The 13,709-nt window shown below is 41.4% G+C and overlaps 2 protein-coding genes across 3 annotated transcripts; one reads left to right on the top strand and one right to left on the bottom strand.

Annotated features, from left to right (window-relative positions):
- Positions 1 to 223: 223 nt before the first annotated feature.
- ghitm (growth hormone inducible transmembrane protein) lies at positions 224 to 5,143 on the bottom strand. 2 transcript variants are annotated; one of them, XM_084567968.1, is made up of 9 exons: positions 5,060 to 5,143; positions 4,549 to 4,710; positions 3,475 to 3,577; positions 3,162 to 3,273; positions 2,897 to 3,038; positions 2,615 to 2,723; positions 2,222 to 2,410; positions 994 to 1,165; positions 224 to 899 (listed from the first exon to the last, which is right to left on the bottom strand). In XM_084567968.1, the coding sequence occupies exons 2-9, from the start codon at positions 4,678 to 4,680 to the stop codon at positions 812 to 814; spliced, it is 1,047 nt and encodes a 348-aa protein (XP_084424094.1). In that variant the 5' UTR covers positions 4,681 to 4,710; positions 5,060 to 5,143; the 3' UTR covers positions 224 to 811. The 2 variants fall into 2 exon arrangements, with proteins under 2 accessions (XP_084424094.1, XP_084424095.1); XM_084567969.1 differs by having other exon boundaries at positions 4,549 to 4,706; positions 5,060 to 5,113.
- A 956-nt stretch (positions 5,144 to 6,099) lies between these two features.
- chst3b (carbohydrate (chondroitin 6) sulfotransferase 3b) lies at positions 6,100 to 12,956 on the top strand. Its single transcript, XM_084567030.1, has 3 exons — positions 6,100 to 6,325; positions 10,494 to 10,709; positions 10,820 to 12,956. Exons 2-3 carry the CDS (start codon positions 10,495 to 10,497, stop codon positions 12,039 to 12,041), a joined length of 1,437 nt encoding a protein of 478 aa, XP_084423156.1. The 5' UTR covers positions 6,100 to 6,325; position 10,494; the 3' UTR covers positions 12,042 to 12,956.
- The last annotated feature ends 753 nt before the right edge of the window (positions 12,957 to 13,709 follow it).

The following is a 13,709-nucleotide window of genomic DNA, read 5'->3' as shown; positions in this document are numbered from 1 at the left end:
AATGTTATTCAATTCACCGGTCAGTGGTTATAATGTTATGCCTGATCAGTGTAAACGCTCTAAATTATTAGATGAGCGTAAAATTATATATTTTTAATAAAATTTTAAAGGAAAATTATTTGATCACAATAATGCTTATGGACCGTTCTGTACAGACGTTTACAAATCACTGTTCAATTGTCCCTTAAACTTGATGTTACGGAAATAATTCAACACCTCTGAGTTTCGTAATGGAACATTTTTTATTAGTGCTTTCATTGTTGATATTATCAGTCTCTGACATATATGAACCAATTTCAACCTCTTTAACACATCACAGAAGCTCAATATCAGTGAGTATCTTGAGCAAGTACACACACAATTTATTGTAGTGAATACAGTCCAATCTATTGTGTGATTGAGATTTGTGGCATTTATTTTATTAGAGCTCTGATTTCTCAAGCAGAGAGCAAGTGAAAATAAATAGAAAACAGAAATAATAATAAAACAAGGAGGCAAGCAAAGTGGCACCAACAGACAGAATTAACTCATTTATGAACCCAGATGAACCATGTGCTTGCAAAATCGAAGGTAAGAGCTCTGTCTCAGTTTGTTATCAGTGCACAACACTTTGTCTTCTTTACTTGAACTGGCAACATGCACCACAGAGTGCAATCCTCACCTTCGCACACTTGCAAAGCCCTGATGTTGATCTACCAGTAAGATAAGAATTGTCTCTAAAAGATAACACCTGGTGTATGCTGCTAGGAACAAAACATGCCTTAGTTCAGCTCTGTGGGATGGAAAACTGAAGCTGAAGCTACGGTGGCGTTTACTTCCTTCTGCCGCCGCCGCCGTTCGCCATAATCATCACGAGCCTCATGAAAATGTTCAGTGTGTCCATGTAAATCCCCATACACCTGCAAGAATAACATATGAGATGTAATGAGATGCACAGCTTGGTAAATTAGAATTATATTCCTTCAGAAAAATACATTTAAAAGTGCGACGTACGCATTGATGGGGTCGTATTTCTGGGCAGCGTACACCGGGTGCGTCTCCGCCCTCTTGATGACCTTCTGTGTGTCATAGAGGAGGAACATGCTGAACAGAACCAGCCCCCCATAGATGGCGATTGAGTACAGGCCTGCTCCGAACGCTGAGGATGGCGGCAGGAACATCGACCCTGAACGAAGACAGGACGTTAGCTGTGAGGCTCAAAAAATCGTGAGCAGCATCGACACTTAAATAATTCAGTAGCTGGTCATTGTGTTACAATATCTATGTAGGTAGCCGATACCAAAAATAATATATTAAATATTAAATTATGCCTGACATGAATATAAAGAGGTCTGTGTGCAGAAAATGTCTCTTCACGTGATTTTAGTCCACACATGCAGCCAAATTCACCTTCTCAAAGAGCTAAACCCAAAATCATAAGAGGCTGCTGCACACCATACATCCGTTTATTGGTTTATTTTGAATTCACACTTATGTCTAGGTGTGGCGAGCACAAGTGCAATATCAAGATCATATCGTGAATTCAAACGTGTCAAGGAATACAGAATGTCAGTAAAATCACCCGCTACACGCGTCACCTCACTTGACATAGAAAAACATTAAGACACGCCTGTTCAATGATCATAAAATATGAACCTATTTATCTTTTTGCTTAGGATAATTGCAATTTTACTTATTATGTAAATCAATTCTTGCACAAAGCAGATATTCTACTAGTGTGTGATGTGAAGGAAACAATTTGCATGAATCCAAACAGTGATTTACTCATCAGATTGTTCTTTTTGTAGATATTGTTATGATTGAGACAGTGACACTTCCCATGTGGCAGCACAGGGACGTCATTTGGGTAAAAATAGCACATACCTGACATTCAATAATTAGCTTTACATTTTAATTAAGCATCCAATGCTTGAGTAATGTGTAATTTGACTTGGAAACATTTTCCTGAATAATTCACACATTTTTTTTAGTGTCATCAGAACCAGTGCTATGCAAATGGAAAAAGCTGCAGTTTACACTTGACAATAGCCTATAAATAGAGTGTAGGAATTATGTGGAGCTCAGACTGTTGACTCTGAAAACTGTCCTCTATTCAATCAGACGAATATCTGTAGCACTGTGACATTCTCTCAAATATGCAGTGCCAGGCCACAAGCTTATCGTGTTACCTGTAGTAAAACTGAAACACATTTTAGGAGCTGAAACTGCCTTATATACTAACCAATAGAGGAGGCAAACACCACTCCAAAGCCGACAGCCAGTGGCCCTCCCATGTTGAGGAACTTCTCACTTGGGGCACACATGGCCACCGTGGACAGACCTCCCACGATGCCAGCTGTGTACCAGGCGGCCCTCATCATCAGGGGTCCTCCCAGAAGAGTAAGGGGGGCGATGACAGCACCCATCACACCTTATCCATAAATTAAGAAAAAAAAAAAAACAACAACAACAAATAAATGCCAGGTTGAAAACAAACTGGAACAGATTGGTACCATATGTTTTATTATAATGTAGGAGGGATTAAAAGCCACTTGCAGCCTTGACTTGACACGACTGCCCTCTAGTGGTCAACATAGGAAACTACATAATAGAAATAACATGGCACAAGACAAACCTGCATGAAGCATCCAAGCAAGGTGTTTGGGAACTGGACTGTGCTCGTAAGAAATGGACCTAACCAGAATGCCGGCGCCAATCATAGCAGCAAAAGTTGCTCCAATTGCCTGTGTTAAAAGAAACAGTATTTATTATCGACAAACGTTAAATTATCCTGCATCAAAGAGTGCAGATATTACGAAAACAACTCAATGGTGCATACAGTACGCCTTGAGTTTAATTTACATCAAGTTTTGCAATGCTGTATGAAAATACAAAATAATATAGTTTTAAAACCTACCAGCCAGGATCCTCTCATCATCAGGCCCATAAGTGCCGGAGTTCTGCTCACAGCTACAGCTGACAGAGCCGTCAGTCCAACGCTGCCTGCAAAGTACATGTAGGTGGAGTGGATTCTGTCCTTCACATACTGAGGCCAGATCCTACACAAAGAGTAAAGGGAGAATTGATATTGTGTGAAACGATGATTTGTTTTACTGATCTTGGCTTAAAAAATAAAATTTAAAGAGCTGCCAGTACAAAAAAATAAAAAAAATAAAACTCACATTGCTTTCTCAATGGCACCGACTTCATTGGACATGCCAAGCCCGTAGTAACACAGAGCTCCAAGTCCAACTACTGCACCTCCAGCCAGAACCATCCTTCCCATGCTGTCAACTAGAGACAGAAAAAAAAATCCTTTCAGACAAATGTTCTATTTTATTTTCCATTGAACCACATCATGAACCTAGTTTACTGAGTTTTACATTTTTGCTAAACTATGGTCAATATAAGACTGAAAAGCATAACGCTCCAGTTATCTAACAGTACAGAACATGTAAAACAAAAAATATACAATATTTAATAATTAAAATTTACTTTTGATGGCTGTGTCTGTTGCTGGCTCAAAAGCTGCTTCTTTGAGCTGGTCTCTGGTTGTCTTGGCACGGCGGAAACCAAATCTGGCCTTAGAGGAGTAACCCTGGTGAAAGAACATTTACACAAATATGTATTAAAAGCCATGATTTCAAACTCAGCTTTATCAGTGTGCAACTTGCATGTGCCACATCAAGTCTACATAGTGTAATTTACTTTGATTATTTAGCCGACCCGTCGTCAATTAATGGCGAGTTATTTTTCTAGCCTCGTTTGAGACCTGTGTGTTAAGAAGGAACGTTTCTATCTTTGACTGCACGCTTTTTGGAAGAGGTGGGCATGCCATTTTGTTTTGTTTTACAATATTAAATTTACCATCCCAAGGTGAGTTGATCGAGACACGGTTAATAATTAACCTTAGAGTTTAACTTTATGTGTTTTTAATGAAAACACAGACATGCAGCTAACAAGAAGTTCATGTTAGATGTTTGTGTATAACTGGAGAGACTATGAGAATACTCTACTCTGAATACTAATGGATTAATATCCCCTTTCTTTCATTTTTATGTTAGACATAGCAAATAAATAATGTTATCTATTTTTATTACTTTTTTGTTCCACCCATGTGCCACCTTGCAACACTGAATTGGTGCCATCTCATTTCGTATCTTCACCATGACATAAATCTGTCTGAATATCAGGCTTTTTACTTTGTTCTCTCCCTGGAGCCTTAATGCACCAAATAATAAAATTTGAGGCATGAAATATTCTTCTAACTATAGAAGCAGAGACAGTCTGACCTTCAGCCTGTTTCTAGTCAAGGTGAAAACACTGATGCCTTTATTTACTCAAAGATGATGCATGAATGTTTGTTATCAAACGCATGCATGGCGAACTTAAGTTGGACAAGTTGGGCTGTGTGCTGTGGGGACTTGAGATCATTCCAACTAAATATAATCTTAGTACTGAGGGGTGAGCTACAAGTTCATCCCATAAACTGAGGTCCCCCTAGGTTTGATATCATCCTGCACCCTTTTAGTGTGTGCGTTCTCCCCCTGAAGATGAATATTACAGTACCTGTTGTGACCTGAGCAGGGGTGGACAGGCCTTCAGGGTGGGTGTCCTCAGGGCTGGGGAGCCATGTGTCAACACAGGTCGGAGCCCGACGAGCGGGAGACTCCTCAGACATGTCAGCCTCGCCACTAACATGGTCACAAGATATTACTCTGCGGTATCTGTCTGCAAAACAAACACATAATAATAATAATGATACACAGACATCAATATGCTGTTCCAAACAAATGTCTATTTGTCAAGGGGAGATATAAATAAAACATCGTAGCAGTAACACTGGTTATTTAGTTTTAAAAATAAGCAATGATATAACATTTAAAGCCAGTTAACTAAGCTAGCTAACATTAGGTAGCATTTTATAGCTGCGTAAATCCAACACAGTTCGTCCACAGCTAACTACAAAGTCTCTGGGTCCTACCAGCAATGCAGTCCAGTCAAATAAATTAACTATAAACATTTATGTTGCGTTTTTGTTGAGTAGTTGTAAAGTTTAAAACACTCAAACGTTACGTACCGATATCAACGTTCGTCGTTCACCTTTCCAGAAAGAACTGCGCAAGTTTCTGACGCAACTGTTTTGCAACCTTCCTGAAAATTCTCCGTTGGTGCGTCATCACTAAGTGACAGGTTTCATTGCAATATAGGGAATTGTAGTTCTAAATTAGAAATCCCCCAAATCCTGCCAATAATAAAACCAACTAATATTGATTTTAAGAATCTAATTCCTGTAATAAATTTATAGTTTGCTTGTGTAAATGTGTTTTTATCAGAAGCGGACTGTCGAAAGCGAAAGTTCGTCTACATAACTCATGATTAGCGTTTTATTACTATTTATATAACAGTTTATTTAAATCCATTTCCAAAAGGGAATTTTTTAATTTTTAATTTCGTAACTCAATTTCTATTTATATTACTATTAAGATTAGATAGATAGATAGATAGATAGATAGATAGATAGATAGATAGATACGGTTTTATTTGTCACATGCACAGTTATACATAGTACAATGCAAAGTGAAATGTATTTTTGTGTAAATAAAATATAGTAAAACAGTGTAAAAATACAGTAAAACAGTAATAGTTGCACAAAGGTAAACAATATACTTATAAATGTATAGCTAGATAGATAGATAGATAGATAGATTAATTACACTAACTTTAACAATAACTAATTATATATTAAACAATATAATATAATATAATATAATATAATATAATGAGATAAAGTATAAACGAGATTGCATATTGCACTTTTCACCACTAGGGGGAGTGCTCACCCTTCTAACTACATCAAAGGCTGCCAAAAAAAATAAATCTGAGATTGGCCTAAAATGCCAAACTTTAATGAAAATATTAGACTAGCAGCAACAGAAAGTTCAAATTAAAATTGTTCGTCGAGGTTCATGCGTATAAAGTTTGTTTTGTTTGCAGTGAAACAGAGGGTCAGTGAGGGGCCGTGGCAGTGCGCCTCCTCTCTGAAGCTCCGCTCCTTTGGACCAAACTTTCTCTTGTGATTCAGTGAGTCGCAACTGCTGGATAGACTTGTCACTCAGTTGACTGGGCAGCCTGACCGGCAGACTCCTAAAACATGATTCTATCTGATCTGCAGGTTGAACTCAGTGAAACTAGTCCGGCTGCTTTTTTTCTTTGGACCGGGCTGTTTTCTGTCACACTTGTCTAATGGAACTAATTTCCCTCCGGAGTCGCTCTTTGAGGAAAGGCTGATCAACTTCACGGATGAAAAGCGGGACTCCTTCAGACACCGCCGCTCATCAGCATGGTGGGTATGAGGAGCGGACACGCTGTTCTTTACCTTCATAAGGCTTATTGCCTACTTTACAATGAACTCAGACCTTAAATATCGGACGGATGAAGCAGTGTCAAAGTACAATGAAGTTACTTAGTGGTTTCATTCGTTAAGGGTCTTTTTATTAAGAAGGCATGACTTCAGTTTGTGACTTTATTTGCAGCGCATGATCTTCCATACACGCAACTTCGGCTGATTTACTACAAATTTGACTTACAGTAAATCAGTAATCTCTCATTTTGCTCAGCTTCTGCAGTAAAACCATGCACTTGCGGGTTTTTGGCTCACAAATGTGTTGCACGTCCTCTTATGTCACTGGGAAAGTACAGAATCACCACATTTACCTACATTTATCAACAAACACAATAACTAAAACTTTTAAAGTCTTAATAAATCTGCTACCTGCATGCCACACTGCAGATGGAGTGTACATTCAGGGGTAGGTGGGGTGTTTCTCTAATGATTTGTTGGTCCTCACTTTAAACTGGGACCAACATTAGTCCCAACCAGGCTGCCTCCACCTTAAACTGAGGATAACCTTATCCCTAACCAGGCTGCCCCCGCCTTAAACTGGGGTTTGCCACATTCTTAACAAGGCACCCTTCCGCCTTAAACTGGTGTTAACCTTATTCCAAACCATGCTGCCTCCGCCTTAAACTAAGGATAACATTATCCTTAACCAGGCTGTGTCTGCCTTAAATTAGGACCAACATTATCCCTAACCAGGCTGCCTCCAACTTTAAACTGGTGCTAACATTATTCCTAACCAGGCTGTGTCCGCCTTAAACTAGGGCTAATCTTGACCCTAAATTGTGCTTTCACCTTAAACAGGGATTTATTTTATCCCTAACCAGGTTTCCTCCACTTTAAATTGGGGCCAACATTATTCCTAACCAGGCTGCCTCCAACTTTAAACTGGTGCTAACTTTTTTCCTAACTGTGTCCGCCTTAAACTGAGGATAACTTTATCTCTAACCAGGCTGTCTCCGCCTTAAACTGGAGCTAATCTTAACCCTAAATTGTGCTTCCACCTTAAACAGGGATTGACTTTATCTCTAACCAGGCTTCCTCCACCTTAAATTAGGATAAGCATTATTCCTAACCAGGTTGCCTCCGCCTTAAACTAAGGATAACCTTATCCTTAACCAGACTGTGTCCGCCTTAAACTGGGACTAATTTTAACCCTAAAATTGTGCTTCCACCTTAAACAGGGATTTACTTTATCCCTAACTAGGTTTCCTCCAACTTAAATTAGGACCAACATTATTCCTAACCAGGCTGGCTCCACTTTAAACTGGTGCTAACTTTTTTTTTCTAACTGTGTCCGCCTTAAACTGAGGATAACTTTATCTCTAACCAGGCTGTCTCTGCCTTAAACTGGAGCTAACCTTAACCCTAAAATTGTGCTTCCACCTTAAACAGGGATTGACTACATCACTAACCAGGCTTCCTCCATCTTAACGCTACTGATTGATAGACTATACAAACAGTTTTTTATCCATTTTCTTCCTCTAAAGTTAATTTATGACTATGAATCCTTGAAACAAAGGCAGCAACTCATGAAACTCTTGGTAACCATAGCAATTGCAACTCTGTTTGTCTGTATCTGGCTAATCCCAGGGATTAGTTAAACATTAAGGGGTTAAATTTGTTTGCGTAAAGTCTTAATTTTAAAAGACCATAATGACTATAGTGATAAAATACATGTAGGAAAAGTGTCCAATATTTCCTTAACAATACCCACAATGACTCAAAGCAGCTGGGAATATCTCCAAAAAAAAAAAAAAGATGCCTGAGTCTTACCACAGTTTAAAATAAAACATGTTCATCCTGCAATTATCTCGCCTACGCGCAGTAATTCAGAGCGATTTAAGAGATTATCTGCCGGTATATGAAAACGGGGACGTACCCCGAGAATACAGCCAGCATCCAGCGCGACGCGCAAGTGTCAAGCAGAGGATTTGGGTGGCTGCTGCTTAATTTGTCTCCGCACAAGATTTACATTAAGCAAGAGGCGGCCATTAAAAGCATTTGTAACAAGATGATAAATGGTGCAGTGGCGGTTTTGTTATGAGCAGATGATCAAATGTGTCATATGCCTCAGTGGTTTGTGAATATTCAGGAATGTCAGCTCTCTCTTCTTCTTTTTTCTTTTTCTTTTTTCTACTTTATACAGCAGATGCAATAAGCTGAGATAATTGGTGTACATCTAATTTACCATACAAATGACAAAACATCAGATCACTTGTTTTCTTGATGAATTGTCGAGGTAGAATATTTATTTCAAGTTTCATCCCCACAGAACTGCAGTGTTCCAGACAGAGCGGTGTCAATTTTTTGTGCCAGATTATCTTTGGAGTTTGTCCTGAAATTTTGGCCATTGTGGAAAAAGCTGTTCTGTAACTGTGGATCAAAACGTTGTGTGCTCAGACAAACTGTGACCGTATATGACACAACATGAAATAACCGCTCAGTAATTTCTCAGTATGACTCGTAACATCCAGGGACTTAGTCAGTGACCCTGTGACGTGTGAATGACCTGCAAGTTTATGTTCTGCAATCTCAAACCCGAAAGGGGACGGGGGGGGGCGGGATTTCAGAAGTGTGTAAAGAGACCTTTGTGGCTGTGGCATGCGGCAGGGTGGTGCAAGACAGGGCCGACTTTTCCTCCCTAGTGAAAACGTGTCTTAGTGCAGGGGCTGTTCACCTTTTCATTACACGCCGTTCCACGTCAACAGTGCTCTCTGTTGGAGCTGTAAACTTCCCGTTCCCACTCAGAGAATTTCGCAGGCAGTGTCCAACCATTCCCTGTGTTTAGACTGCAGTCACTTGGACCGGCTTCTGTGCTCAGAATTGGCCCAGGGCAGAGGTTGCAACAGGATGCGAGAAGTGAGCCGCCAGATGTTGTTACACAAACACATTCACCTGGATTTAGAAAGCAACGGCCGTGTGTATATATCGTACAAAGTGTGTCAGACGGTACCTTGATGCCGGTAGGTGAGAATGTAGGCGTGTTGCTTTTGGCTGTGCAAATTGTCCTCACAGCGGAGGCCGTCTCATTTACTCTTGCTGTGTTATTGACCCGTTCACTGGCAGACAAGTTAGGCAGGATTATGCTAAATTCTGGAGATTAGTCAGGGATCTGAGTCAAGCTGCCATTATCTTAAAAGCAAACTAATATTAATCTCTCAGGAATGTGCAAGATATTCACAAACAGGCGCCATTAAATTCACACTTATCTTCATTTGACTACCCACTGTGCGCCCTTTACAGACTCAGAGAAGTGCTGGACGGCCTCCAGGATCGGAGGCGCTGCAATTTACGGCTTTGAGACAGGCGGGCTTTCCCCTTCATTTTCAGCACGGCAACACGGTTGCACCTTAGCATTTGGACATGTGTCAGTTAATACGTTAGGAGTAACCTGTGTCACTGAGGGCTACCCCACTCCCACTCCCCCCCACCACCACAGCCAAGTGTTGATACGAAGGAGCAGCTGGCAGTTTGAACATCAGTGGGAGGTAGAGGAGCCAGACAACTCTTGTGTTTTTTGGCAAGCTGCTTTGCAATTGTGGAATTACACTTTAATTGACAAAATTGCGCCTGATTGCAGTCTGTCACTCATTTTTCATTGTGCCCTCATTTTTTATTTTTTATTTTTTTGGTAAAGGAACTTCTACAAGAGCCGAACTCATAAATACAGCTTCTCTGTGTGCAGCAGCCCCTAGTCTTGCATGGTGGGTGGGCATGTTCCTGAAATGCACTGGTGCACTTAAAGATAACAAGGACTTCCTCATGACAAAGACTGGCTTAGATTCCACTGCAACACACTCATCTATGTTCTATTCTGATCCTAATATTGGATATTTTTTTTTCTGCATCTGAGCAAATGCCTGCATATTATCTTTGCACAGTGCATGAATGCGTTGCATATCTAATAAATTGAGGAAGACTCTGAAAAGGAGAAGTTTTATACAACCGCTCCTCTGACTCGGCATCACAGTGCAGTTCTACAATAGTCAAGAAAAAGTGTGTGGACTTCCCCAAGCAGCGCTCTCACAAGAGAACTTGAGGGCTCGTAAGGGCTCGCATCACTAAAAATAATTCTGTGTAACTGACAGGCTGATGTTAATTTCACTTACAGGATGAAACATTGCCCACAACGGGGAACACAAGCACTTGGAAGGCTCTTTAGGAAGGCAACCGGAGTCCTGCAAGATTGGCAGAACCTATTAAGAAGCAGTCCGAAAAAGTGTATCCGGGCAAGGCTACGTCCAAGAATGAGGATCAAATACACCATACCCATCGTCTTTGTTGTGGCACTTGTTGTCATTGAGAAAGAAAACAACATCATCTCAAGGTGAGTTCATTTCAGCTGTCAATGCAGCATTTTTGAGATATCTGGCAGCTTTGGTTTGGTGTTTTTATTTCTAGTGCATGATATAACTGTGGTTTCTCTCATGCTTTCAGGGTGTCAGACAAGATGACGTTAAAACAGACTCCACAGACCCCTTTACAGCCTGCTGGTTTATCCCACATACTGCTGAAGCGCAATGGTTCCTTCCCCTTGCTCAGACACATGGACTTAACGCTGATGAAGCGGCGCCTGGAGAACTACAGCGAGCACCAGGAGGTGAGGCTAAAGGGAAGGAAGCACATTCTCCTGTTAGCCACCACCAGGACTGGCTCCTCGTTTGTGGGCGAGTTTTTCAACCAGCAGGGGAGCAACATGTTTTACCTGTTCGAGCCGCTGTGGCACGTGGAAAAGATGCTGACTCTAGACACCGGAGGCACCAACGCCACGGCGGCAGCCAAGGCGTACCGCGACGTGCTCCAGCAGCTGTTCCTGTGCGACTTCTCCCTGCTGGAAAGCTTCATCGAACCCCTCCCTGTGGGCCACATCACCACAGCCCTATTCCGCAGGGAGTCCAGCAGCTCGCTTTGTGAATCGCCCGTCTGCAGCCCCGTCGTCAAAGGGGTGTTTGAACGATATCGCTGCAGGACCAGACGCTGTGGGCCCCTGAACCTGACCTTAGCGTCCGAGTCCTGCCTCCAGAAGGAGCACAGGGCCATCAAGTCAGTGAGGGTGCGGCAGCTCGAGAACCTCCGTCCTCTGGCTGAAGACCCGCGCCTCGACATCAAATTCATTCAGCTAGTTCGAGATCCTCGGGCTGTGCTGGCCTCACGCATGGTGGCCTTCGCAGCCAAATACAAGAACTGGAAGGAGTGGGCCGCGGGCGGGGACGTGCCCATCGATGATGACGAGGTGAGGAAGCTAAAAGGCAACTGCGACAACATCAGGATGTCCGCCGAGGTTGGGCTCAGGCAGCCGCCGTGGCTGCGCCGCCGGTACATGCTGGTGCGGTACGAGGACATCGCCCGGTATCCCATGAGGAAGGCGGCAGAGATGTACCGGTTTACTGGAATCCCGTTCACGCCGCAAGTGAAAGCCTGGATTCTGAAGAACACCCAGGCTTCAAAGGAGACCAGCGGCGTTTACTCTACGCAAAAGAACTCCTCTGAGCAAGTAGAGAAATGGAGGTTCAGTCTCCCGTTCAAGATCGCCCAAGTTGTGCAGAAAGTTTGCGGGCCGACGCTCAAGCTGTTTGGGTACAAATTTGTGAGCAGCGAAGAGATGCTAACAGATAAGTCTGTCAGTCTGATTGAGGACAAAGTGTTCAAATGGACATGAACTCCAAATCCAGATGCAGCTTGAGTCAAACTTTCTTAAAACTTTATGAACCATATTTATTAGGATCTCTAATCCTGATACAGAGCTGTATATTTTCTGATAGTGTGCTATTTAAAGTTTTATAGTATTTAAAAGTGGGATGAAGAAAATGCAATGTTGAGCAGAAAATGTGGATAGCAAGAGTGCGTGGAATTGAAATGAAACTTTACATAAAAAAGGAACACGTTTGTGTTTTTGCACTCTGCACTATTTTCACTGCAAGCAGTGCACTTAGCAAATATAGGAAAGTCTGCTGCTCCAAACACTTCCAGGAACCTCCATTAGTTATTTTTGACTCCGGCGTTAGCATTAGCAACACAAGCTGCTTTTATTCCAAAGAATGGAGGGAAGAAAAAAAATGAATAGCCTCGTAGGATATCCACGGCCTTAAGAGGAAATACCATTGTCGTGCCAGGTCATTTCTTCACGAGAAGTACAAGTAATGTCCCATGCGAATTTTATTTATTTATTCTCTTTGCTAAAGGGTGTCTATGACTCCAGGTTTGAATGTGTTCCACGGGTTCTTTCTCCCCTCTGCAGGGGTAGTATTTTTTTTTTGCACACCTATACTGTAGTTTATAACATATGCATGTTTGTAATTTGGCCCAAAAGTTGTTTGAAGTCGTCTTCAAGACCGTAAGGACCCATCATGTAAAACAGATGTTTACACTGCTACTGTACGCTAACATTCCAACTGCAGCTGGTTTGCAGCGTTGAGCAAGGTTCTGTTGGCAGGTCGCTGTCTGTTGACACAAGTCTCTTGGCTGGTGATAATAAGAGACCCTGATACTTTGGCCTGCCAGACTGTTGTTGCTGATGTTGAGTCTTTTTTCTCTTTGAATTTTGTTAGTTGCAATAAACCTCCTTTTACATTAACCGTGGAACATCTCTTTTTTTTTTTTTTTTGCGGGCACACTTTTGACGTGAGTATACTTCACGCAGAGCTGGTATGAAATAGATATCAGATATTTGATGGATATCTTTGCAAACAACCACAGAGAACAAACAGAGAGTGAAAGAGGAAGCAAATGTGGCAGATCAGATGTTGTTCGTCATTATGCACAACAAACTGTAGAACCCTGCGTCAATCAGTTTTAACGGGAGTCCAGTTTTGTACCACATGCAGGAAGATTACATTAGCAAAGAAGAACTATCTATGTATGTATGTATGTCTTGTCCTTTACCAGTAAGAGTGTTTGGGGCCGGTACACAATTTTGCGCAACTTTGTTAAGCTGTTTAAATAAATGTCACTGCCAACTGCAGAATAAGTTGACACAGTAGTGACTGAGCCTTTGACCCACTGATTAAAAATGTATTATTTATTTATCCCACTTCAGGATAAATTAAAGGATTATCTTAAAGGATTATCTTATGCAGAACATTAAATCGTCCTCAGACGATAGTGGGTTTCAAGACAGCTTGATATTTCCAGCTCACATCAAATTAATTTAACTGGCAGCGTTTTGCAGTTAAAGTTGACTCGACTATGAAGTTGTCATAGGAAATGCAATGTGTTATGTCAGTGAGTTCTCACTTACTGCTATAGTTAATCAAAGATGAATCTGTGAAACAAGTCCACAGTCATGTTTGGCATATTTTCACTGTGGATCAGTTTAACACACACTGAT

The sequence above is a fragment of the Chelon labrosus genome (assembly GCF_963514085.1).
Source record: "Chelon labrosus genome assembly, chromosome: 19".
Lineage (NCBI taxonomy): Eukaryota > Metazoa > Chordata > Actinopteri > Mugiliformes > Mugilidae > Chelon > Chelon labrosus.
The sequence above is the reverse complement of the archived record's forward strand: the minus strand, read 5'-3'. Positions and strand labels throughout refer to the sequence as shown.